This window comes from Ambystoma mexicanum, chromosome 9 (genome assembly GCF_040938575.1).
Source record: "Ambystoma mexicanum isolate Mex_15411 chromosome 9, UKY_AmexF1_1, whole genome shotgun sequence".
NCBI lineage: Eukaryota > Metazoa > Chordata > Amphibia > Caudata > Ambystomatidae > Ambystoma > Ambystoma mexicanum.
The window spans coordinates 877,744,447-877,768,639 of NC_090931.1; the positions used below are offsets into that span (position 1 = coordinate 877,744,447).

At 46.0% G+C, this 24,193-nt stretch overlaps 1 protein-coding gene across 3 annotated transcripts in view; it reads right to left on the bottom strand.

Annotated features, from left to right (window-relative positions):
* Nucleotides 1-12,568: 12,568 nt before the first annotated feature.
* The window catches only part of ACKR3 (atypical chemokine receptor 3), a 40,518-nt gene continuing 28,893 nt past the window's right edge, over nucleotides 12,569-24,193 (bottom strand). For all 3 annotated transcript variants that reach the window (XM_069615988.1, XM_069615987.1, XM_069615986.1), the window contains exon 2: nucleotides 12,569-14,647. In XM_069615988.1, the coding sequence (XP_069472089.1) occupies nucleotides 13,520-14,620 (1,101 nt within the window). In that variant the 5' untranslated portion in view covers nucleotides 14,621-14,647 and the 3' untranslated portion in view covers nucleotides 12,569-13,519. The remainder of the gene's footprint in view (nucleotides 14,648-24,193) is intronic.

A 24,193-nucleotide genomic window follows, 5' to 3' on the forward strand; every position in this document is an offset into this window, starting at 1 on the left:
CTTTTTTAATTAACCTGTAATTTTCTGGGCTACTTCTCTGGCTGTGCTAATGATAGGAAGGAGCCAATCTCAGCCACATTTCTTTGAGTTGTAGCTCCATTTAACTCAGAAAACGTAATTGTCCAGAAATAATCTGGGTTTGTTACGAACCAGAAGACCTTGTGGTAATGCTTTATTTTTTAAGTATTCGGGGATACTTGCCCTGTGGAGCTCAATGCAAATCAAATGCTTCCATAGTTGTGTGATCTCTTTCCAATCATTACCACTTGTCAGTATAATGTCTCTCCTCTAGCTTTTAGTAGGTTTCACCCACATTGGTGAAATATGAATCAGAGTCATGCTCTTACATTGTAATGCTGTCACCACCCTGTGAATTAGTTGTGTTGTGGGGATACGTGCAAGCATATATCCCAACCATGTCCTACATGATACATTGCCTTGAGATCGTGGTTCTGGGAAACTGGATGCACATGTGTGTCATTTTGTGCTGTATTTGTTAAAAGTAAGCTGATGCTTGTGGATTTTTGTTCATTTCCAATTTAATTAATTGATTATTTGTAACACGCTACTGCCAGAGGCAAGCCTCTAAGTGCAGGACCAGGATGTGAACCTGTGTTGTCCTGCTTCCAAGACAAACATGTTGCCCCTGAGGTATCCTCTAAGGCCGACATTTGTGTCCCTTTTGAATCTGTCTGATGAGACTGTCTGCTAGGGAGTTGTCCACTCCTGGAATATGCGGAGCTTGAAGATACATGTTTCCTCGAATGCACTAGTGCCAAGCCAGTAATGCTGTTTGGAATAATGGTTAATAGTGTGATTTGTATCTGAAACATTGCTGCCGTGTTGCCTGTCTTTATGAGAACACTTTTCACCTGTATCCATGTTTGGAAAATGCATAATGCTTGTTTAAGCACATTGAGTTCCTGCACATGATGTGTGACTGCACCTTGTAAGTGGTGCACTTGCCCTGGACTTTGAATGACCAGAGGTATGCTTCTCACCTTACCGCAGAGGGTTCGTTTTGATGGTCACCTAAACTAGGGGCTTGAAAATGGGTGTCCTCTTAACATGTGTTGCAAACTCCACGACACTAGAGACTTGACAACCTTGTCACTATCCCTGCTGCTTGTTGCCACTACACAATAACACACTCTAACAATGGTCTCATGTGTAGTCAGGCGCATACAATCAGATAGATGTTGGCTGGCCAAGTGGTACTGGCCCAGGAAAGCCAGAATCCCATCTTGTGATGAGAAGGCTAAATCCTGGCATCGGTAGTCTACTGCCCACAGAAGCTGGTTATATTTGCTGGTCCTAAACTTAATTTTGTACACTGATTAAGCAAGCCCTAGTTGGTACAATAGTGATATTGTACTTGGGGTGTGCTTGAGGCACTTTGTGACATTGTTCCCCGTTATGAGATAGTTGTCTAGGAAAGGACAAAACATGCATACGTGAGCTGTGACAACTGGCATTACCTTTGTGAATACACTTGATGCATATGTTATCCCAAAAGGAAGTACTTTGAACTGGCAGTGTGAAGCATCTACCTTGAATCAGAGGTATATGAAATTATGCATCATTACCATGACATGCCCCTGGCTCAGTAACAGATTCACTTCCTGCGGTGATTTGATTCTCTATTTGTTTAGCTGTATAAACCTGCGTGCTGTCTTTGGTTTAATGTGGGTCTTAGTATGGTGTCTTTTTTTAGACCAGGAAGGATCTGCCCTGCCAAGTTACTTCCTTTATTGGCTCCTTAACCTCTGCCTGTAAAAGCTTGACGTGCTCTCACATTTTGCATGATTGCATGGAGGTATGTTGAATGGTGAGGTCTGAAAATGTACACAATATCCATACTGTTCTATGCTGAGTACCTAATAATTGGTTGTGATTGCCGCCCATGCTTGGGCAAATTCCTTCATGTGTACTCTTACGGGTGTGGCAAGAGAGAGTGGCAAGAGAGAGTGGCATGTGGTTCAAGTCATTGCTTCAGGGCTGTTCTGCCTTTGAAGGGGGATCCTCACACGTGCCTCTCCCTCATCTGATAGCAATGTTTGCCTTGATGAAATGGTCTGTCTGACCCTTTGCTGTCCCTATGGCCACCTGGTTTGTGGGGTCTGAATCCCCCCATTACATATGGTGATAGGTAGAGGCATGATGATAGCTCTGTGAAGAACTGTTAACACCCTTTCTCAGGAAGGTGTGATCTGCTAATGTGCCTCGAAACCAAAGGGGTTCTGTTGTTTTTCTTCCTCTTGCCATGAGAGCTTGTTCTAGTGGTTTCTTCATGAGAGTACCTTGAGTCTCAGGTTGAAATCCACGGATTCACAACCAAGAGTAGCTTTTTAAGATGGCAGCATAAGCTGCCTGGCGTCCAGCAGTTTCTGTTGCATTGAGGCTACTTTTGAAGCCGGTTATGCCTACTTGGTGATGGCGTGTGCCAGTGTTCTAATCTCCTCAGGCATTACCTTGTTTTAAGGATTGCTTGTCATGCCATTGTGCTTGATCATGTCTACTGACTAGAACAGTGGCATTGGCAAAGCAAAGGTTATATGCCACTGTAGTGTTCATTCTGCTACCATTGGGGTAGAATGTTTACTCTTTGTATACATCGATGTGTCTGCAGTGGATGCAGGGGTTCCACAGTGTGTACGCGCTGTCGTCACTTACAGTGATTCCTGCTGTAATTGGCCACGTATGATTGAAGGTTCTAATGGTAAGTGTTATATAAAGGGACTAATGCTTTATGTATTGTTATTGTTGTTGCTAAGTGCTAATGCCTTTTCTGTGTTCTGACAGGCAGGGCATCAGTGATTCTAGATTGGATCCCTTGTGTTTATACCATTCTGGAATGATATGTCATCAATGTTTATGCTTGGCTTTATTCAGTTGTACCCTGGATGCTGACTGTGTTGGGGGTCTTATGCTTTACTGCTGGAAACTAAGTAAATAAACTGTTTCCTACTTACTTTGGCTTGCAGCTTCTTTACAATGGTGACAAGGATGGGATAAGGATGAATCCCTGCTGAAGCCAAGACCCCCAACTGCCCAAAAGAGGTGCTGGAGAAGAACAGCCCAGGGTGGCCTGCGGGACCCGGCATCCAGGAGGACTATCCCCTGAGCTTGTGGATTAGCTCACACTATCAGATGCTGGAAAAGTTTGTCTGAGGGGGATTAGGCGAGCCCTGCCGCACAGGGCTTGGAGGAGCCCCGTGCCAGCCTCAAGTTTGGCTCGAAGCGGAGTTGCCAGTCTCAAAAGTCTGACTGCCTGAACGTGGATGTGGCGCCGGCAGTAGCGTAATACAGGAAAATAACAAAGGCTCACCCAGGGCCCCCTGTGGGAAGGCGAGCGAGTTGAATGATTCTCAGATGCAACGCAGGTGAGGAAGTGTGCGTTCCCTGAGGATGGAAGTGTGACTTCTCAGATGAGGAAGTGTTCCTAAATTTGGGAAACTATTTTACTTATGCAGGAAGTCTGATTTCTCAGATGAGGAAGTGTTCCTAAAACATTTTGCAGGAAGTGTGATTTCTCAGATGAGGAAGAGTTCTTAAAATTGGAAGACTACTCTACTTTTGACTGGGAAAACTAGTCCCACAGAGGATCTGTCATGGGAAGTTTCCTCAATTGGGAGAGTTAAGGCTCTCAGTGACATCTGACACACCTCCACGAGTTCCTAGTTAATATTTGGACGCTGGTGCAGTGAGTGCATTCCCTTGCATTCCAATCCCAATAGAAGTTACTGCTTTTCATACTTTCTAAGAGTGAACGTCAGACATGGCTTTGTCTGGGGTACCTGGTCCTCAGGTGTTTATGCCTACACCAGGCCCGCCAAAAATCAAGTGGGCCCCTTGGAAGAAAGGTTTTCTTCATTATGTTAAAGCCACGTGTGGAAATGGAATCTCAGTAGAGCGCAAAGTAGCTATGTTAATGCATTTCTTGGGCTATGAAGGTCAGAGGATATTTGACACTCTTCCTGATATTGCTGAGTTAGAGTTGGAAGAGGGGACAAATGATTTTGATCTAGCATTAATCAAACTTGATAAGCATTTTGAATAAAAAACAAGCACTGTATTGGAGCGATATCACTTTGGCATGAGGTGCCAACATGAGGGAGAATCTGTTGAGGACTATGTAACTGCTTTGAGGCATTTAGCACTAAATTGTAAATTTGGGGGTGGACTGGAAGAACATATAAGAGATCAATTTATGATTCATTGCTCTAATGATAAAATACGAGAGGAAATTTGGTTGAAGGATGATCCCAATTTAGATGAGGTTATTAGTATAGCGAAGGGAATTGAGCATACCCTGCAGTGTGTAGCGAAACTTTCTCTTAAAGAAAATAAGCCATCAATGGGTGTTGAAGTGTTGAGGGTTGGCGACAAGAAGGGTGGTTGCTCGAAGGAGAAGAAGAAATTTAAAACCAAGCCCAATAAACGTCATGAGAGTACCCAAACGAAAGGTAGAGGTGGTAAGCAACCTAACAAACGCTCTCAAAGAGATACTACCCAATTTAATGTAAAGAGAGAGGATAGATTGTGTTTTCGTTGTGGGAGCTCACGACACATATCCACATCTCCCATTTGCCCTGGAAGACGTGTGAATTGTAGTTTGTGTAAGAAATGGGGGCACTTTGAGAATTGCTGTAAAAATTATCGAAGTGGTGGTGGGAAGGGAACACTTTTAATTGAAGAATATTATGGTATGTCGTCTGAAGAAGCTGATGTTTCTGAGAACGAGATAGTTACAGTCCACATGGTAAAGTGCTCGGGGTCTGATGAATGTGAGCATCCCTCAGCGTGGATAGAAGTAAATGGTCATTCAGTTAAAATGCTTGCTGATTCATGTTCAGAAATTACATTGATATCCAAAATTGTCTTTGAAAATGTAATTGGAGGTGATATTAGGCGTTAAGTTCCCTCAGATAAAACACCAGGAGGATACAATGGTGATGAAATAGAGATTTTGCGATGTTGTGTAGCGGAATTCAAGTTCAAGGGTAGGATGACACACGGGAAAATATATGTCACAAAAAGAGGTGAAACTCTTTTGGGTTGGAAGGAACAAAGGGGTTTGGGAATCAAATTAGATCCCAATAGTGAGGAGCAAGTTCTCAACGTAAGTGATCCATTTGCGCTTAACAGCAATAGAGCCAAATGTGAGATGTAGCTAGATATCCTGACGTATTCTGTAACAAAGTGGGATGCCTCAAGGGGATGGTTCACAAGATTGAGATAAAAGGAGGGAGCAGTCCCGTTGCCTCTAAGCTTAGACCGTTGCCTCTGTCTATGCGGAAGGCTGTGCGTGATGAGTTGATAAAACTGGAGAAAGAGGGAATCATTGAGCCGGCTAGAGCGGTAGAATGGATATCCCCCATTGTAGTGGTGAAGAAGAGTAATGGGGATTTGAGAGTATGCATCGACTTGAGAGAACTTAATCGATGTGTGGTAGCGGATCGCCATCCTCTTCCCAATATGGGAGAGTTATTGAGTAGGATAGGGAGTGCAAAATACTTTGCTAAACTTGATATGGCGAGTGCGTATCATCAAATCAGTTTAGATGAAGACTCACGAAAATTGACAGCTTTTATTACTTATGAGGGAATCTATCAGGTCAAGCGCATGCCATTTGGATTGGTATCAGCGTCGTCTGTATTCCAGAAGGTTATGGACAGATTGTTGAAGGATGTTGGTGGAGTGTGGTGCTTTCAGGACGATGTTTTGATATGTGGGAAGGATGAGTCTGAGTTGAAGACAAGATTGAACCTGGTCCTTCAGATTTTCAAAATGAGAGGAATAACATTGAGGCGTGGGAAATGTGTTTTTATGACACAAACTGTGGATTATTTAGGTCATGAAATTTCCGAGAAAAGTTTAAAAACGAAAAGAAATTTGGTTGAATCAATTTTGAAAACACAAACACCTGTGAATAAGGCTGAACTGAGATCATTTCTTGGCACTATTGAGTTTTATCACCGATTTGTGGACAGATTTGCTGACTCCATAATTAATTTAAGAGCTTTGTTAAGGAAAGGTGTTGAATTTGAATGGAGTAACGAATGTCAGAAAGAATCCGAAAAAATGAAAAAAAAATTGACATGGCTAAACCTTTATCAATGTTTGATACAAGAAAGAAAACTATTCTGGCTGTTGATGCCAGTGACACAGGAATAGGAGTAGTTATGTTGCAGCCTGATGTGGATGGCACAGAAATGATTGTAATGCATGCATCCCGCATGTTGAGAGGAGCAGAATTGAACTATTCGGTACTGGAGAAGGAAGCATTGGCATGCCATTGGGGGATAGAGAAAATGAAAAATTTTGTTTGGGGTCAAGATTTTATCCTGAGAACAGATCATAGACCACTTAAGGCGATCTTTGAAAGTAAAGGTCTTGACAAGGTTTCAAGAAGAGTTGCGGGCTGGGTAACCAGACTACAATGTCATAAGTTTGAGATAGAAGTAGTCGCTGGTAAAGAGAATGTACAGGCCGATCATGCCTCGAGGGTGAAGTTGGAAGATAAAGATGATGACAGAAGAAGTAATATGTGTGGTGAGAATGAAACGGTTTTTGCAACTGTGGAAGGTACAATACAGAAACAAGAGTGGATTCAAATTCTTAAATCAAATGAAATGTGGAAGCGTATTATGGCTTTTGTGGTGGAAGGATGGCCAGAGAAAAGACTTTTAGTTGGCGAAGAAAGGGCAATGTGGGAAGTGAAAAACGAACTGTCCGTAAAAGGAGAGCTTCTATATAGATGGGATAAGTTGGTGGTTCCAGGTAGTCTGAGGAAGAAGTTAATAAATTGCACCCACCAAGGACATATTGGAGTGTGTAAGACAAAAGAGGTTTTTAAAGCTGATTACTGGTGGCCAGGGATTGATTGTGAAATTGAGAAGGTAGTTGGTGCGTGCAATGATTGTATCAAGTCAGGTAAAAATGTGATAGCTGTAACACAGCCTATGGGAAAAACAAGTATACCAGAGGGAGTGTGGCAGGATTTGTCCATGGATGTGCTAGGTCCAGTTGACATGGGTGCTGGTAGAGGAAGATTCATTTTAGTCATGGTTGATATGTTTTCAAGATGGACGGAATTTAGGATTTTGAGGGAAGTTACTTGCCGGAGTATCATTGAATTCATGGAGGATGTGTTTGAGAGGGAGGGTTTACCTAGAAGTATACTCACTGACAACGGTCCACAATTCGTGGGGAAGTTATTTATGGAGTATCTTCACAAATGTGGAATTAAACACAGAAGAACGCCTTTGTATTGTCCTCAAGTCAACGGCATGATTGAGAGAGTGAATCGATGCATTATGGATGCCATTCGTGGAGCTCATGCATGTGGTTTGGACAAAAGAGTTGCAGTGAGAGACAGGTTGTATGCATTGAGGATGGCTCCGCGAGTAGAAACAGGAATTGTCATTTGAACTTATGAGAGGCCGAAAGGCGAATACCTGTGTGGCTCCAGCTTGGTTGGGCAGGGCAAGAGCGACAGATGTGGTTGTGGATGCCGTAAAGAAAAAGATGGGTGTTCGAAAGGATAAATGGGTGGAAAAAGTGAATGAGAGACATCCTAGGAAAACCACTGTGGTCGAAGCTGGAGATTTGGTGAGGATAAGGAAGGCGGTCATCCCCAAGAAAGGGGAGCCACTTTACAGGGAACCAGTTAGAGTTACACGAGTTTTCAAGAATGCTGTGTGTGTGGAAAGTGGCCAAATATGGTGTTTGTCCAGAATTGCAAAAGTAAAGTGATAGAGCATTCGCATTTCATTTTATTCTGGACAAAAATTGTGTTTGTCGAGAATTGCAAAAGTAAAGTGATAGAGCATTTGCATTTCATTTTGTTCTGGACAAATATGGTGTTTGTCCAGAATTGCAAAAGTAAAGTGATAGAGCATTCGCATTTCATTTTATTCTGGACAAATATGGTGTTTGTCCAGAATTGCAAAAGTAAAGTGATAGAGCATTCGCATTTCATTTTATTCTGGACAAATATGGTGTTTGTCCAGAATTGCAAAAGTAAAGTGATAGAGCATTCGCATTTCATTTTATTCTTCTTGATGTTCATTTTATTGCTGTTTGCTTTTATCAATAAAGAATTTTATTTTATAGGGGAGGGGGATGTGTTATATAAAGGGACTAATGCTTTATATATTGTTGTTGTTGTTGCTAAGTGCTAATGCCTTTTCTGTGTTCTGACAGGCAGGGCATCTGTGATTCTAGATTGGATCCCTTGTGTTTATACCATTCTGGAATGATATGTCTTCAATGTTTATGCTCGGCTTTATTCAGTTGTACCCTGGATGCTGACTGCGTTGGGGGTTTTATGCTTTACTGCTGGAAACTAAGTAAATAAACTGTTTCCTACTTACTTTGGCTTGCGGCTTCTTTACAGTAAGGGCATAAGTCTTTTTATTTCAATGCAAGGATCAGCAGATCTAGCAGTAGCGGGTGCTGCCATGGTTAGGTGCATGTTTCTGTATTGACTCCACGTTAGAACATACACTGGGTAATAGGCCTGACTTCCTTTAGGGCAGTGGTATTTAAACTTTTTGTTATGCCGAGCCCCCCTTGAGTGAACATTTTGTTGCTGAGCCCCCCCTTGAGTAATGATATTGCTGCTGGGCCCCCCTAGATATCATTCCTGTTTATATTTTCTAATAAAATCAGTCACTGTACTCCCTTTTGTAAGAACCTCACTCACCCCTGACACTCTTCATGCCCCCTTGGTGGGAATCTGGGGAGGGGCAACTCCACAGTTAGAAGACCACTGCTTTTGTGTATCTTCTATAAATAGTTTCTCTTGTTTTGACTCCTATGTTTTAATTCTTCACCAATTTGTGGCCATTTCAGTAGTGCTAAATATGAACACTGGTCGTCTGTAGGTTAGCTAGATGGAGAGGGTGGGCTTCACCATTATCAAGCAAACCCAGCTACTTATTTTGAGGGTCATCCTTCCAATGCCTTCTTGTAGCTCTTCCCCTTCTGTCTCAGTGGCGTCTTATCTTATGCTATGACATCATCCGGGCGGATGAAATCTACTCTGGAAACCTTGGAGTGTGCCATTGTGTTCATTTGTCTTGTTTTCGTATTTTCCCTTTCGTATTATTGTACCTGCTACGGCTTAGGCAAAGGCTCGCTCCGGCATCTCTCTTGCTTTTGTATCCATTCCTCTTCTTCGTGCAGCTGCATGTGTTCCTTTATGCTGCTGCCACTGTGCAAGGAGCTAGAGAGAGTGCACCCTGTGCTGATGTCTAAAACAAAGGTTTTATTATTCCTGCTTATTTTAGAGTGGATTTGAAAATGGTTTAGAAGGACGAGCCCTTGGTGGCACTGACTGTAGGAATTGGTGCATGCTTAATTTCAAATTTTAATGTGTTTTCCTGGGTCTGAGGTTCGCTGCCATATTTGCCCACAGTAATTTCAGACCTCATGGGTATCCTGCCATGGGAGTTTCGAGCTACATTTAGGGTCTAATTCACAGAATGTTTTCCAATGGGGTTTTGCGCTATAAAACACTTTTTTGAATTAGGCCCTAAGTGCCGAACTGCAAAGGAATGTTCTCCATTTGGTCTGGAAATTGAATCCAGAATTTCACATCAACAGTTCGAGTCATTCTTTTTGTACAACTTGTGCCCAAATGCATTAGGTGTCGGGCGGGTGTTCCGCTCCGGCTCATCTCGATTTCGCCTTTGAGACCCAGGTGGGTTTGTCTCTACGGGCCGGGTCAATGTCTGCATTGAAAGCATCGCTGTATCAACATTAATCTGAGCGCGTTGACTCAAGTAGTATGTTATGCACATCCACAGTCTACACAAAGCATGGTGCCAGTGTGACAGCAACCCCCAGTCGACGAATATCGTTCACAGTGGAGCTGCGGCGTGTCCAGGGAGTGGCCTGGGGTGGCACGTGCTAACCCTGGAATCTGATTGGCCACCCCATTATCCTAAACTATGATCATTATGTGCATGCGCTCGTACCTCATGCCACCCCTGCCTAAGTCCGAGACCCACGTGTGCCGCCGCAATCCAAAGAGTCAGGATACGCCCCTGCAGTGGAGGTGAACATGCTGTAGTACTCCAGACAACATTGGGTCTATGTGATCACTGAGAAAATCAAATCCTGAATGTCAATTATATGTGGGGGGGGACCTCCACGGCCTCCCCATACTCCATTTACCTAATTGTGTACCCTAGCACAGTCCACATGTAATTGCGGCGAAATTTTAAAAAACCTTCGGCGTTTTTGCATTCAGTATTTTGACAGGCGCAGTAAACGCATGATACAGACGACATATACGTGTTGGAATATTTACAGCATGTGGATCTTAAGAGCTTGACGTGTCCCTGAAGTGGTGTTATCAGTGATATGACACTGGCAGCCCAGACGCCCAGGGCACACAAGCAGTGTTGCCTGGGATGGCACAATGAAGATGTTTGCAGTCATGGCACACTGGCAGAATTAACAGAGATGACAGATGGGCAGTGTTTGCGGCTGTGGCACATTGGCATTGATAACATTGATGGTTCACTGGGGATGTTCTCTTTTGAATATATGTTGTATTAAGACTGATGGAGGATTGGTAGTGTTTACATATTTGATACACAGGTAGCGGCAGAAATGATTCACCAGCGTTGTGAACTGTAACGGCGCACTGGCAATATGCACAGGCATAGTGTTGTTAAAACTGATAGCAGACCGGCAGTGGAGTAACTTTGCTAAAGAAGGGGCACCCTGCCAAATGATGGGGAACAATGGTCTGCAGCAAAGGTTGGGGGGAAACACCCTTTCCCCCAACCCTCGTAAAATTGCGCCCATGCCAGAGGTGTTCATATTGCCTTTCATATGCACACCTCTCTTGAGATGTGGCATCACTTAAACACACCTTTTGAGGTGGTTCCTAGAACACCTTGACTCAAGGGCAGAAAACGTGTTTGCACTGGCGCCCCCTGGTATTCAAAGGGTACCCAAAACAGAGAGTCAGTGGGAGACCCTGTAGGAGGCAGCTGCCATAATTCACAACAACAACAACACTGGTGTGAGATGCTTCAATTACATTTAAAATAAGGATGGCAACATGTTCTTCTTCGGGGGTTCGACATAAGTCCAGTTGTTGCTCTCCCCTTCAAGTCTAGAAATAATCTCCCTAAAATAGTTACACATTGGGCGAGGTTTTAGTATTAAAGTGATATTTGTCGGAACCTCTTTCATTATCCCAGCCTTAAGCAGTGTACAGAAAAGGGTCCTATTCTGTACATCGCACGTGCCGCCTGTGCAGGATAACTGAGGCAGCAACACAGGACATGGTCTTCAGACTAGCCATGATATGGAGGCCGTCCAATGCTCTCCTACCGCAGACATTCAAGGGACACCTGTGGCAGACACATGGGAAACAGGCCTCCTTCAGCGCTGCATAAGAAAGGCCAAGATGTGTCACTTACAGCCTTACCGTGCCATACTCTGACTGGTCACTAGGTGTCACTGCTACACAAGAACCGTTCCACTCCACTTAGGACGTTACCAAGTGCCATGCTCTGACTGGTCACTAGGTGCCACTGCTTCGCCAGCTGCACCGTCCAGAATGACAGCAAATGCCACGTGGCAGTCACTGCTGCACTGCTATTAGTGTTCTTCGCTCAGCTACTCCAATATTCCAAGTACCCGCTGCTGCAGCCATGTCTGCCTGCCACCTCAAGAACCACAGACAATGACATATAGTGACAAGTAGTTGTTCCTGTATTACTGTGGTTTCTACTCACTCCAGCCCTGAGACAATGCCATTGTCTGAAGATTACAGGTTTTCACTGCTTCAAAGGTGCCTGCCGGATCTGTGCTCTCAAGCGAGGGGTGGAGCCTGGTTAGTGGTGACCGCCTTGGAAACCTTTTAGCTTTATCCTTCTAAAAGCCAGGACTACCGAGGTGATTAAGGTGTGTGTACTTGGCACTTCCCCCAACTCTTACTCCTACAACTCACGTTTAGCTCAAATGTATCCATTGGAGGGGCAGGGGAGCATACATGCCAACATTTTGCCACAGCTGGGAGGGAGATTTTGTGTCAGAAATCGGGAGAAGGGAATGTTCACATTGGATTGAATTGAGGTTACAAATATTTTAGGAGGGAGAAAGTAAAAATGTGCAACATTTTAGATGAAAAAATCGTGAGTCTCCCGCCCAAATCGGGAGGGTTGGCATGTATGGGGGAGGGCCCGTCTGTAGTCAAAATGGCGGAAGATAGAAATATGCTATCCTGCCTCCTTGCCTCGCTGGTTCGTTTCTCGCTGTGCCCTCGGTTTTTTTATTTACTGCCAGCACCGCTTTCTCCTCCGCGTCGCACCACCTCCACCACCCACTCTCCCATTCCTCAGCCCCCCCTCCTGCCCCCACCATTCCCCACAGGGGTTTGACGTCGCCTCTGCGATAGTAAACACAGACGAAATGTTCATACTTGCACAGAACCAGCATGAGGTGTCTCTCAAAAAATGGCATTAAAACTCACATTTCCCATAACATCACAGTGTTACCAAACAGAGCGACACTTCAGAACAAGAAAAATAAGCAGTGATTCATGTTTAAAATATATACATATATATTTATAGCGATATGAGCATATTGAAACAATTTTAATGGAGAGTGAGGTTATCTTGGCAACTTGCATTTAAAAAAACAAAAACACTTTGCAATGTTTGGCTGCTCCAGCCTTTTGGATAGAGGTGATCACGATACGACAAAGACGATAAATGCACTGCTCACGTTCAAATATAAAGAACACAGAAAATGTACAACCGGAAGTAAATAAATTCTTGGATTTTAAATACAATATGGTATATAAAATATCAGAGGAATCAAAAATATATTCTAAATTACAAAAATGTTCAGGGTACCGTCGTCCTCTGACTCAACCCCGGATAGAGACATTTCATAGCTTTGTGAGTGTGGCGAGGCGGGGCTCCTAAGGGGGAGCAGGAGTCTATGGAAGGAACCCCCACGCTCTGACGTCAACACGAGAAAAGGTTCAACCACCCCACTCACACATAGGCTTTGATTTGATCATTGTTCTCACTTGTCAGCATAAGTGCCATTCAAAGTGGTCACCACTACGGCCAACTGGAAGACGCAGCTGGTGGTCATAGCGACGTGTATAACAAAAAGTGCTCAGAACTATTAATATGTGGTGACAACTACGGGTGTGCTCGCGGACACGGTGTGTGTTACTGTTCCAAGATCTCTTGTGCCCCTTTTCCTGGAACAGGGGACAGAACTGTGGCACCAATTAAGATCAGTTTATAAGTAACACCTGTGAGCTTGCCAATCCATGGGCAAGATCCTACCAAAAGGCCCAGCCAGAAGGATGTAATGGTGCATGTCTATTTTCATGTCTCCTTCCACACGTAAGAAAAAAGCATAAAGCTAGGCCCCGATAGTCTGCCATAACTTCATACCCTGCTGGTGGCAACCACAGACAGTACAGGGATAGAACGAGAGGTCCAAGTTCTGATTGGCGGGGAATTGGGCATCATTTGGCATTTTGATCCACGGCAATGTATTCGGCCTCTGAGACTCTGGAGGCGTCTATGAGTTTGGTGAGTCCAGTTTTGGCCGAGTATTTGAAGATGAACGCCTTCATGAGCTCGTACCGGTAGTTCCGGTTGATGAAGCTGTACAGGATGGGGTTCAGGCAACAGTGGAGTAGGGAGAAGCACTGCGTGATGTGGAGGGCGGCGTAGAGGAAGTTCTCCATCTGGCAAGTGAATGGAATGAACATGAGGACGGAGAAGACATCAAGGAGGACCACCACATGGTAGGGCAGCCAGCAGACTAAGAAGACAATGACATAAGAGATGATGATCTTCCCACTGCTGTTTCGCTCCTGATCATTGGAGGCAGAGATGTTTTTGGCCAAGAGACAGTAGAAGATCGCTATAATGGGGAATGGAATGATGAACCCCAGCGTAACTGAAGTAAGTTCCATGCCAACCAGCCACTCCCTGAAGGTCTCCTCCGGGTACAAAGGACGACAGTAGGTTTCATTGCTCAATGTTGAAGTGACCGTTTTGAGGAAGTAGGTGTCTGGCAGAGACACAGTAAAGGCGAGAAGCCAAATGAAGACGCAGACGAGTCGGCGGACCATCTTCCTCTTGCGGTTACTTGAAGCACTGAAGAAGACAATAGAGAAGTAACGGTCCACGCTCATGCAGGCGAGGAAGAAGATGCTGCCAAAGAGGTTTATGGAGAAGAGAAGGTGTGCGATCTTGCAGGTGAGCTCCCCCATGGTCCACTGGTTTTGCTGGACCAGAGAAACCACCCAGATCGGGATGGTGAGCACCACACACAGGTCAGCGATGGCCAGGTTGAAGACATACAGGTGAGTTTCATAGCCCGTGTGCTTGGCCTGGACATTCAGCCAGACCACCACAGAGTTGGCCACCAAGCCGATGACAAAAATGAAGATGTAAACAATGGAGAGGGCATATAACAAGGCACTCTTGTTCAGTGTGCTGGGGCAAGACACAGACTCCAGAGTGACGCATTCGCCATTGGAGCATGTTAGGTTGATCTCAGTCAAGTTGGCACCTTCCAAGTAATCAAGGATCGAGGTGAAATCGATGGCACTCATTGTTGGTCACTTCTTTGTCACGTAAACCTAAAACAGCAAAATGCAAGAATTGCCATTAGAATGAGCAGACGAGGCATCAACACAGGTAGAGAACGCACTAATATATCTACAGAAACGAGAATGCATATAATTTGAATTAAAATAACATTTTCAAAAAAAATAAACATTATAGATGAATAGCTTTCAAATACTGGGTTTATTCCGCCTCGGATTTCCGAGTAACATAATAGACAGCTCGATCTTCTTTCTTGTGGTCTAACAGATGTCACTCGGAACCCCTGGTTGGAATATATCACCAAGGTTGATAGTTACCCATCTGCTATTTATTATATATTCCATTGGTTTTGCACAGACAACTGGTGACCTGAACCTCGCACCAGCTGATCTCATCAATCACATTGTATTAATGGGACTCTGCTGTCATTGTTAATTAAATTCATTGTGGCCTGTTCCTATATCTGAGTGGACCCCAGTGTTCTCGCAGTCGCGACAAGGCATAGCTATAGGTTTCCTTCTCGCAGTTCCACCCACATCCTCTAGGCTCTCAAAAAAGCGGCTCATGAAATTCTCTCGGAAGCATTTGCAGAAAAGACGCAGGCGGCCATCGGCCTGGGCAGGGGACGAGTAAGTTTGGGCGCGAGCTCCCACCCCCCTGTCAGCGGCAGCAGCTGGCTCTTGACCGGGCTACGGACCTCTTCCTTCACCCCAGCTAGAGAGCTGGAGCTCCAGCCTCTGCACCACCACCCCACAGTCCACCCCCTCTCCCCCCGACGCCTAATGCTTAGGCAATGCCAGGCCACAGGCGCTAGAGGCAAGTCTAACCTGCATGCATATACACGTGCACAGTGCCAAGAGAGCAGATCTAAATAGAGACATGCCACCTGCCCCCCCACCCACAACCCCCCCATCCGCGCTAGTCATATTGTCCATCACCAAAAGAGAAGCGACCACAGTCATGGGAAAACACATTGGTTTACTTTGGTCAGAAAAAGGGACGACCCCCTGCAGGCACCACAAGAAAATACCCCTGCCTCGTAGGCCCGCACAATGGAAGTCCCCAGCCGTATTATCCTGCACATGAAAACCTCTACCCTCCCCAGGCCAGCACATGAAAACCTCTATCCTCCCCATGTCAGCACATAAAAACCTCTATCCTTCCCAGAGCAGCAATTGAAAACCTTTATCCTCCCCATGTCAGCACATGAAAACCTCTATCCTTTCCACATCAGCACATGAAAACCTCTATCCTCCCCATGTCAGCACATAAAAACCTCTATCCTTCCCAGAGCAGCACGTGAAAACCTTTATCCTCCCCATGTCAGCACATGAAAACCTCTATCCTTTCCACATCAGCACATGAAAACCTCTATCCTTTCCACATCAGCACATGAAAACCTCTATCCTCCCCATGTCAGCACATGAAAACCTCTATCCTCCCCAGGGCAGCACATGAAAACCTCTATCCTCCCCAGAGCAGCACGTGAAAACCTCTATCCTCCACATGTCAGCACATGAAAAGCTCTACCCTCCCAAGGCCAGCACATGAAAATCTCTATCCTCCCCATGTTAGCAAATGAAAACCTCTATCCTCCCCAGGCCAGCACATGAAAACCTCTATCCTCCCCACGTCAGCACATGAAAGCCTCTATCCTCCCCAGGCTAGCACATGAAAACCTCTATGCTCCCCATGTCAGCACATGAAAAGCGCTATCCTCCCCAGGCCAGCACATTAAAAACTCTATCCTCCCCATGTCAGCACATGAAAACCTCTATCCTCCCCAGGACAGCATATGAAAACTTCTATCCTCCACATGTCAGCAACCACTACCCTCCCAAGGCCAGTACATGAAAACCTTTATCCTCCCCATGTGAGCACATGAAAACCTCTATCCTCCCCAGGCCAGCACATGAAAACCTCTATCCTCCCCATGTCAGCACATGAAAACCTCTATCCTCCCCAGACTAGCACATGAAAACCTCTCTCCTCCCCAGGCCAGCACATGAAAACCTATATCCTCCACATGTCAGCACATGAAAACCTCTATCCTCCCAAGGCCAGCACATAAGAAGGCCATTGCTTCATGAAACAGCAGAAGAGAATCCCCTACCTCCTCAGCCAGCACAGGAACAGTCCCCTCCTCCTCAGCTACCACAAGGGAAGACCCCGGCCTCGCGGATCTGCGGCTAGCATACGAGAAGCACTGCTTCTCAGCCTCTGCTTTCTGCATGTTAGAAGCTCCCTGCCTGCTAAGCCAACACAGGGGAAGCTAGCCGCCTCATGGTCCTGCAGCAGAGAAGCCCGACTATCTGTCTTTTGGGTCCATGCAAGAGAAGAACCCTGTCTTCTAACTATACACATGAGAAGCCCCCGCCCCACCCTTCGTAGTGACCCAGCAGAGGGAATCCCTTTCCTCCCTGCCTCCTAATCGGACCAGCAAAACTCCCAATTCTTGATTCATAACCACCAAAGGCTTCCTACCTCCTCAGCCAGTACCACTGAAGATGCCTACCTCTTGGTTCAGTACCTCTGATGGGTTCCTACCACCTCAACTAGGCTTAAGGCGTCTACCTCACGGTTCAGCACCGCTGAAAAATCCAACGTCCTGAACCAGGTGGCAAGAAATTCCACCATGATCTGGTTCAATACAGCAGAAGACCCATGTCTATCAGACAGAGGTCTGCAATCTTTAGCTCTCCAGTTATTTTTAAGTCCAACCCCCATCACCCTGCTCTTAAATATGCACAATTGAGGAGGCCCTGTCTTCAAGCACCTGCACCCGCCTCCTCTGCCACCTAGTTAAGCATACACACTCAACTGGCTCCCATATCAGCACCAATCGAAGCCTTCTGTCTTCTGATTCATCACAAGTGGTTGCAGCCTTTCCCCTTAGTACAACATTGCAGAACCTCTGCCGCCTCCTAACCTAGTGTGAGACCAGTTGATTGAAGCAGAAGGAAAATCGAGTTGTCAAAGAGAAGCCCTAAGGCAGCCCTGGAATGTTTGTTCAGTTAGAGGCAGGAGATGAGGGCCATGCTGGGAAAATAACAATACCTTCAGTAACATGGCAAGGAAGTGCAGTGATGCAGACCAGCCTCTTGAAACGAGAGTCTTTGACAAGCCTCCAGTTTAAGTTTTTTTTGTGCTTAAATAGCAGCAGGAAGCGTGAGACTTTCCTCAAATACATCCTGTTCCAGGGGCGTAATGTCGTAGGAAAGCACTTTAATGACGCAAATATGTGGCCAAAAGTGTAACCAGAAGTCACCTGCTGTCCCAGCCAAGGTGAGGAGTTCATTCTGTCTGGGCTTCATCATTGGATCATGTGCTTCAGATATACATTTAGAAAAAATCAAAACTCAATGAACAAAATCCAAAGAAAAAAAACAGAGGCCTGGATTGAAGCCTTGAGACCCTCCTGTGGGGGGAGCAAGTGGGGGCCTACTGAGCATTGGGTGATGAGCAGTGGTGATTTTTGGTGTTAACGAATATCGATCAGTTGGACTAGATGTTGAACATAGTGACGAATGGCATGATTGTCAGCATAGGCAGTGTATATTGGTACACAACACCTGAATAGCTGGCTTTTCCCAATAGCAAAACCAAAAAGGGGATGTCTGGAAGGTTTAGAATAAATCTGAACCTCTGTCATTCCTCTGGGTAACCCTCCAGACCATCTTTCTTCACCTGCCAAGCCATTTCAAAAGGGGAAAGACTATATGGTATGGGAATGTTTATTTGTAAAGCGTCTGTACACAAGGCAAGTTTTTCAAAAGCGCTCAAGGAGGGAGGGGACAAGGGGAAAAAACAACAGTCATTCAGAGCCCTTGAATTTCTGAATGATACAAGTCTGCACAGGCAGAGTAAATCCATATAATACAATTAGCAGCGTAGATAACAGTAAATAGGTCTGACGACAATTCTGCAGTTTTTCCAAGTGCATTGCATTGAGGCGCCAAGGTAGAGGGAGAGAGAAGGAATAAGAATGTCTTAAAGAGTTTCCAGAATTTAAGGCGATCCGGCTCAAGACAGAGGGCGGCAGGGAGGCTATTCCAGAGGGAGGCCCCTGCTGATGATCAAGACCTCCCTCCAAATCTCTGCTTGGAGAACCGGCTGACTCTCAGAAGGTTGCAGGTAGATGAGTGGAGGGCTCCTGAGGGACAGTATTTAGGTAGGCATTGTTGCAGATAAGTAGGTCCCAGGCCCCAGAAAGTGTTGTGGACTGTGCAGAGGGTCTTCAACTTGATCCTTGTAGCCATGGGGAGCCAGTAAAGGGATTTCAGCACCGGAGAGATGCGGTGCCTGGGCTTGAGGCCAAGGAAAAGCCTTGCAGTGCTCTTCTGGATGAGTTGCAGAGGGCGCAGGGCATAGGTGGGGAGGTTGAGAAAGAGGCTGTTGCAGTCGCCCAGCCTTGAGAGAACCAGGGCTCTGGAGACAGTGAGACGGTGGGGGAAGGTGAGAAGAGGAAGAGTACCTCTGAGGAGGTGCAGCTGGCAGTTGGACTTTTTAGAAATGTCTAAAATGTGAGTGGAGAAGGAGAGAGTGGAGTCAAAGATGATCCCAAGGTTCTATGCCTCGCAGGTGGGTGCGGGTGCAGGGCCAATTGAGGCCGGCCAGAGTGAGAGTGGGAAAGCAGGAATCCCAATACGATCTCATTCTTACTGGCATTGAGGCAGAGGTCGTTGCTGCACACCATGATTGAATTGCGACCAGTCCTATATGAGCAAGGTAGAGGAGGTGGCTGAGGGTAGCCTGAAGGAGAGTTGCAGGTCATCCACATAACACTGGATGTTACCCATGTGGACAATGCAGAGGGTCTTGCAGATCAGGCTTGGGCCCATCCCTAAAGGGGCAGTCCAGCCCAAACTGCTTGGACACATAACGTCTACGAGACCACAAGCATCCCCAGGCATGTTTTGTCCTCATCGGTGAGGAGCAGCATGGGCTCCTGGGCCTTTTGGAAACTGTTGAAAAACTGGACCTGCTCCATACCATATGAAGGAATATACCAAGATGGTCCCTCTCACATGAAGCAATGGCTGACTGAAAACTCAGACGCACTGTACCCGTGGTAACATATGCATTGTCATTGAGCGTGCATCACACATAAACTGTTTGACAGAAGCCCAGACACTGCACATATATCAATAGGAGCATTAGTATCCCTTTCACCTCCAAGCAAGAAGCAACCTTATATTCCAAACAAATAAGCATTTACTCCTTTTAGGTATTGCCTATTCTATGATCAGCAAACAATATGCACAGCCATGTGCAAATTACCACACCTGTCAACTTTACACAACCACTCGACACCAATATTAAGCAGTTGTCCCGGCCATCTTTTAAAGAAGCCAGGAACCTCAGAATCCGTGAAACTAGGACAACTGATCATGAAAGATCTACTACTGCCTAACCAACCGTTAGAGCAATGAGGCAAACCGCCACACACCTATCAACCTAGGAAAACACCCTAACTTGGACATCCCACCAACAGGTCACTTGCCATTAATCAGATGCCTCAACTGGTCCCCAACTACACCAAGAACTCCAGATATCGAAAACAGGGACAGAAAACCCACAAATGCCCTGGTCGCATATTCAACTGGACCCATAACAACACTCACTTGCACATGCAGAAAGCAGATGCAAAGTGGGTGGCAACTGCGAAGATGAAAATGGAGACCCATTGAACTTCATACAGTCGCATGGAACCTACTCCCCCAGACAAGAACGCAAACACCCAGCCTTGCCCCTGCTAACCAACTCGCTGCCCCCCTTCCACCTCACCCCCCCACAGATCAATGAACCAAGACACACCCAGCAGTGACTCCTCACAAAGAGTCTGGCAACCAGCTAGCCACTGTTACCTGGCCTCTCACCGCATTATGCTGCCTCACCTCCCCACCCATGCTTGAAGGAGGAATCTCGCCACTATGCAATTGAGCACAACCCCTGGGCCCACATGGCAAGACAACCTCTGCGTGTCCAACTCACCTAGAATGTCACCAGCACACAGACAGGGGGCACTCATCAACATGTCAGCAGAGGGGTAGACAGGGTAGCACTGGGCCTTGCCCCGCTCAGGCCCTACCCTGTCTAGGCCTCTGCAGTATAATATTCAGGCAGTTGCCATAGAGCCACGTTTGCTTTCCACTTTTTACGTGCGGGAGTGGGCCGGGTTTACAATGATTTCCGCTGTAATTCAGGATGAAAATATCTAGCCCTTATCACTGAAGGGGCAGAGTCACTAAGACAGGTAATAATGGAACAGCTCAATCTCCCAATGCTTTTAAATTAAGGATCGGGGCATTGCTACGATTTGCCACCCAACTCACCAGAGTAGATTTCTGTGTTTACAAGTGATTTATATGTACCCTATCGGATCATCAATTAAGAATGCCACTCCATTTCTTTAAACTTTTTGATGCTTAGTTGCTGTTTTTCAAATACACGTTCAGCTCTAACATTATATATAATACCTGACGAGACATAATAACTGTGTATTCAGACAGTCCCCTCTGACAAAGACTAGCAGCCTAGCCTGACTGTGTCAGGTCAGTCGGTTACCTTGGTGACCTGGATCTGGGTAGCATCCTTTCTGATGCAAATTAGAGTTATAAATCAAAAAGAAGACAAAGCTAATTAGCATCACTCCGTGGAATGAGGACACTCGTGGAGGACAGGGCATTGCTTTGCTCTGTTGTTCCGATGGTCTTCGTGCCCATCACGGTTGGCATGGCGATAGCACACGGGGCTTCTTGTAATACAGACAAACAACTGCCCTAGAAGTCTCAGACTTGGGACTATCTGAGCAGGGCCTTGCCAAGGAGACGGGAAGTCTGGGGATTACGAGGCACAGCTGTTGCACAACCCTAAACGCTGCAGTCTGGGGGAAGAGGCTCACAAAGACACTGCTCTAAAAACCAACACGAGGCCCAGTTGTCTACCCAATAAGTTTTCCAGAAGGTGGTCCACTTGGTGATGGGAGTGGATTGCCGCCAGAATAGGCATGTGGAAAGACAGAGCTGTAAGGTTGTGAAAGACTGGACAATGGGGTACGGAAATCTAGGGGTGCGATGGGGAAAAGTTAGGGTTATGCAGGCATGATTAGGGGTGGTGTGTCAGGGACTGGGTGCCAAACAGGCAAATGACAGTAATACCCATGCAGTATTAGGAAAGATGCAGTGAGACTGGGCCTGGTACTGGCACACTCAGTGGCACCTCCACTCCCTGCCAGAAGGGCCCATGTCTTGAAGCTCACTCAAGAACCTTTTGGTCAATCTAAGCCAGGTCTGTATCCAAGTAGCAGCTCCTCTGTCCTGAACCATAATCTTTCTCAAGACACCCATCTCCAACCACCAGACAGACAGCCTGGCTCTGGCTACACAAAAGAGAAACTCCTGGCACCAATCTTGAATTCTGCTCATGGCATTGTCAACTTAATGTGCAAATGCCATCAATACCCTGTAACATTCCATCCACTGACCCTCACCAGGCCTACGCCCACAATTGCTGCATTGTGATTCTGATCTTTGGCACTACTGGTGTCATTTCCCTTGAATGATCTCTTGGTTGACCTAGAAACCACAACTTCCATCAGCCGCCCTCCATCAATATCTTGAAAGCCACCCTCAGGTACTGGCTCCTCCAGATGAAAGATAGCCCTCCTAACTTCAACTCTCCCCCATGCACTGGAACCAAAAAATCAGTCCGCGATTCCCGGACCTCTCGCATCGGGATGTCTCTTAGCATTAGCGTACTCTACACAGACCAGCTTTCCTTGTCCATGAAAAAGTTTGATGGTGGGAATATGCCTGTCTTCTAATCATGCCAAGAGCGAACACGCTACACTGAAACAAATGCTGGTGGCTTGCAATGTCCATTCTGGTGTGCCGGTGAGATGGGACATAGTCCAGCGACAGTCTGGAGAAGGGCGGCGGGGGAGACAAGCCACGGGTAAGAGTGTAGAATAGGAGATGGGGTGGACGGCTGGAGGGGATTGGCGTTTTGAGGGATGCGCTCGACAAAAGGAAGATACACATGCAGAAACCCTCTGGCAACACACAGACCTGCAGGCATTGGAATGGATGCCAAAGTGTACAAGTGAAAGGCAGCATGAATCAGATCGGTGGTGTGAGGCAGGCATTAAAGTGCAGCTGCGCAGTTGTATGTAGATCTGCCCGAGAGAAAGTCAAGAGACACATGAGGTGGGCGTATGACCAAGTCCTTTTAAAACAGATTGAAGGGATTTTAATGTGGCAAGCTTACATCCCGCTTCCTTGGGATTTGTTCAGGCTGTACAGTTAGGAGTGGCATGACAGGCTGACATGGTTCGGTGGACATTTTGGAATGCTTTTGGTAAGTTTAGGAGAGTTTTGGAGGAGTCTGTTAGGGTTGTTTTTGCTGTTTCTTGATCCCTATGTTGTCTTTTTATGTATGTTTATGCGTGTTCTTTACTCCCTTTCTAATCTTCCCATTTTACCCTCACCTCTATTTTTCAAAACATGCTCAAAAACAAAAAAGTTCTGCTTGTACTTTCCGATCACCTCTCTGTGTCTCCCCAAAAAGGAAAAAAAAACCTTTTAGTTGGCCAAGAGAACGAGGTATCCCAGGAGTAGCGGGGAACGGTAGCCACCGAGATGCAGGTGAATGAAGGGCAGAGGGGAGAGGATACGGAGGTGGTGGTGCTGCAGGAGACCCAAGAGCACCACGTGGAGGAAACGGAGATGATCCCGTGGAAGATTGCCAAGAAGGCAGGAACAGGGGCCACTGCACCTTTTCCTGCCTGTGTGGCGGGGGTGAGACAGGCTCAGGCTTTCCTCTCAAGTGGATAAAGTCAGGCCAGGCAAGATCAGCGCCCATCTGGTCGGAATCCATACAAATAAACGAATGCAAAAAAAACTAAGGAGAAATATCAGCATTTGCTTGACGGAAAATGGTAGGTATTTCAGTATGTGTATAGTTAATAATAGGTGGAGATGGGGTAAGGGTATACATTAGGGTAGGGGGTGAGAAGGGGTGTTTGTGTACTCCCCCTGTATTATTTCTTTTAAAAAGTTTAAAAGGTAATGTTAATTTTTCAGTCAAAATAATTCGGTAATTTCTCCAGTCTGTTCTGTGTGTGACATTTTCACGGGTATCCATCTGGTCATGGGTAGGTATAGGACAACTTCAGGTGGTTGGCGGGTTTTGCTGTCAAGGGGGGATGCAGGCAGTGTAATGTGTAATCTCTTCCAGAAGACACCTCATCAGGGTTACCCAAGTAAGAGTGCCTTGGGCACCACCTTGATGCTAAAACACTTCTGGATGTGGCACAATGATGTCTTCAAGAAGCCTAGTAGCACCAGAGACTTGAAGGCCCACTTTACCAACACTAATGGTGTCTTTTGGGGCGGAACAGGCAATACCGGGCAGTGAGGAATGCAGGCACATGCTGCATACGTTGCTGACCTCTGTCCTTCAGGGTGTGCTAGATGACAAGCTAGTCGCAAATCCCAAGGACAAGCCCATGCTCCTACTTCACCTTACTCTCTTCTAGATGCCTGCGCAAGAGGCTAGTAAAAGAACGGAAACTGCGC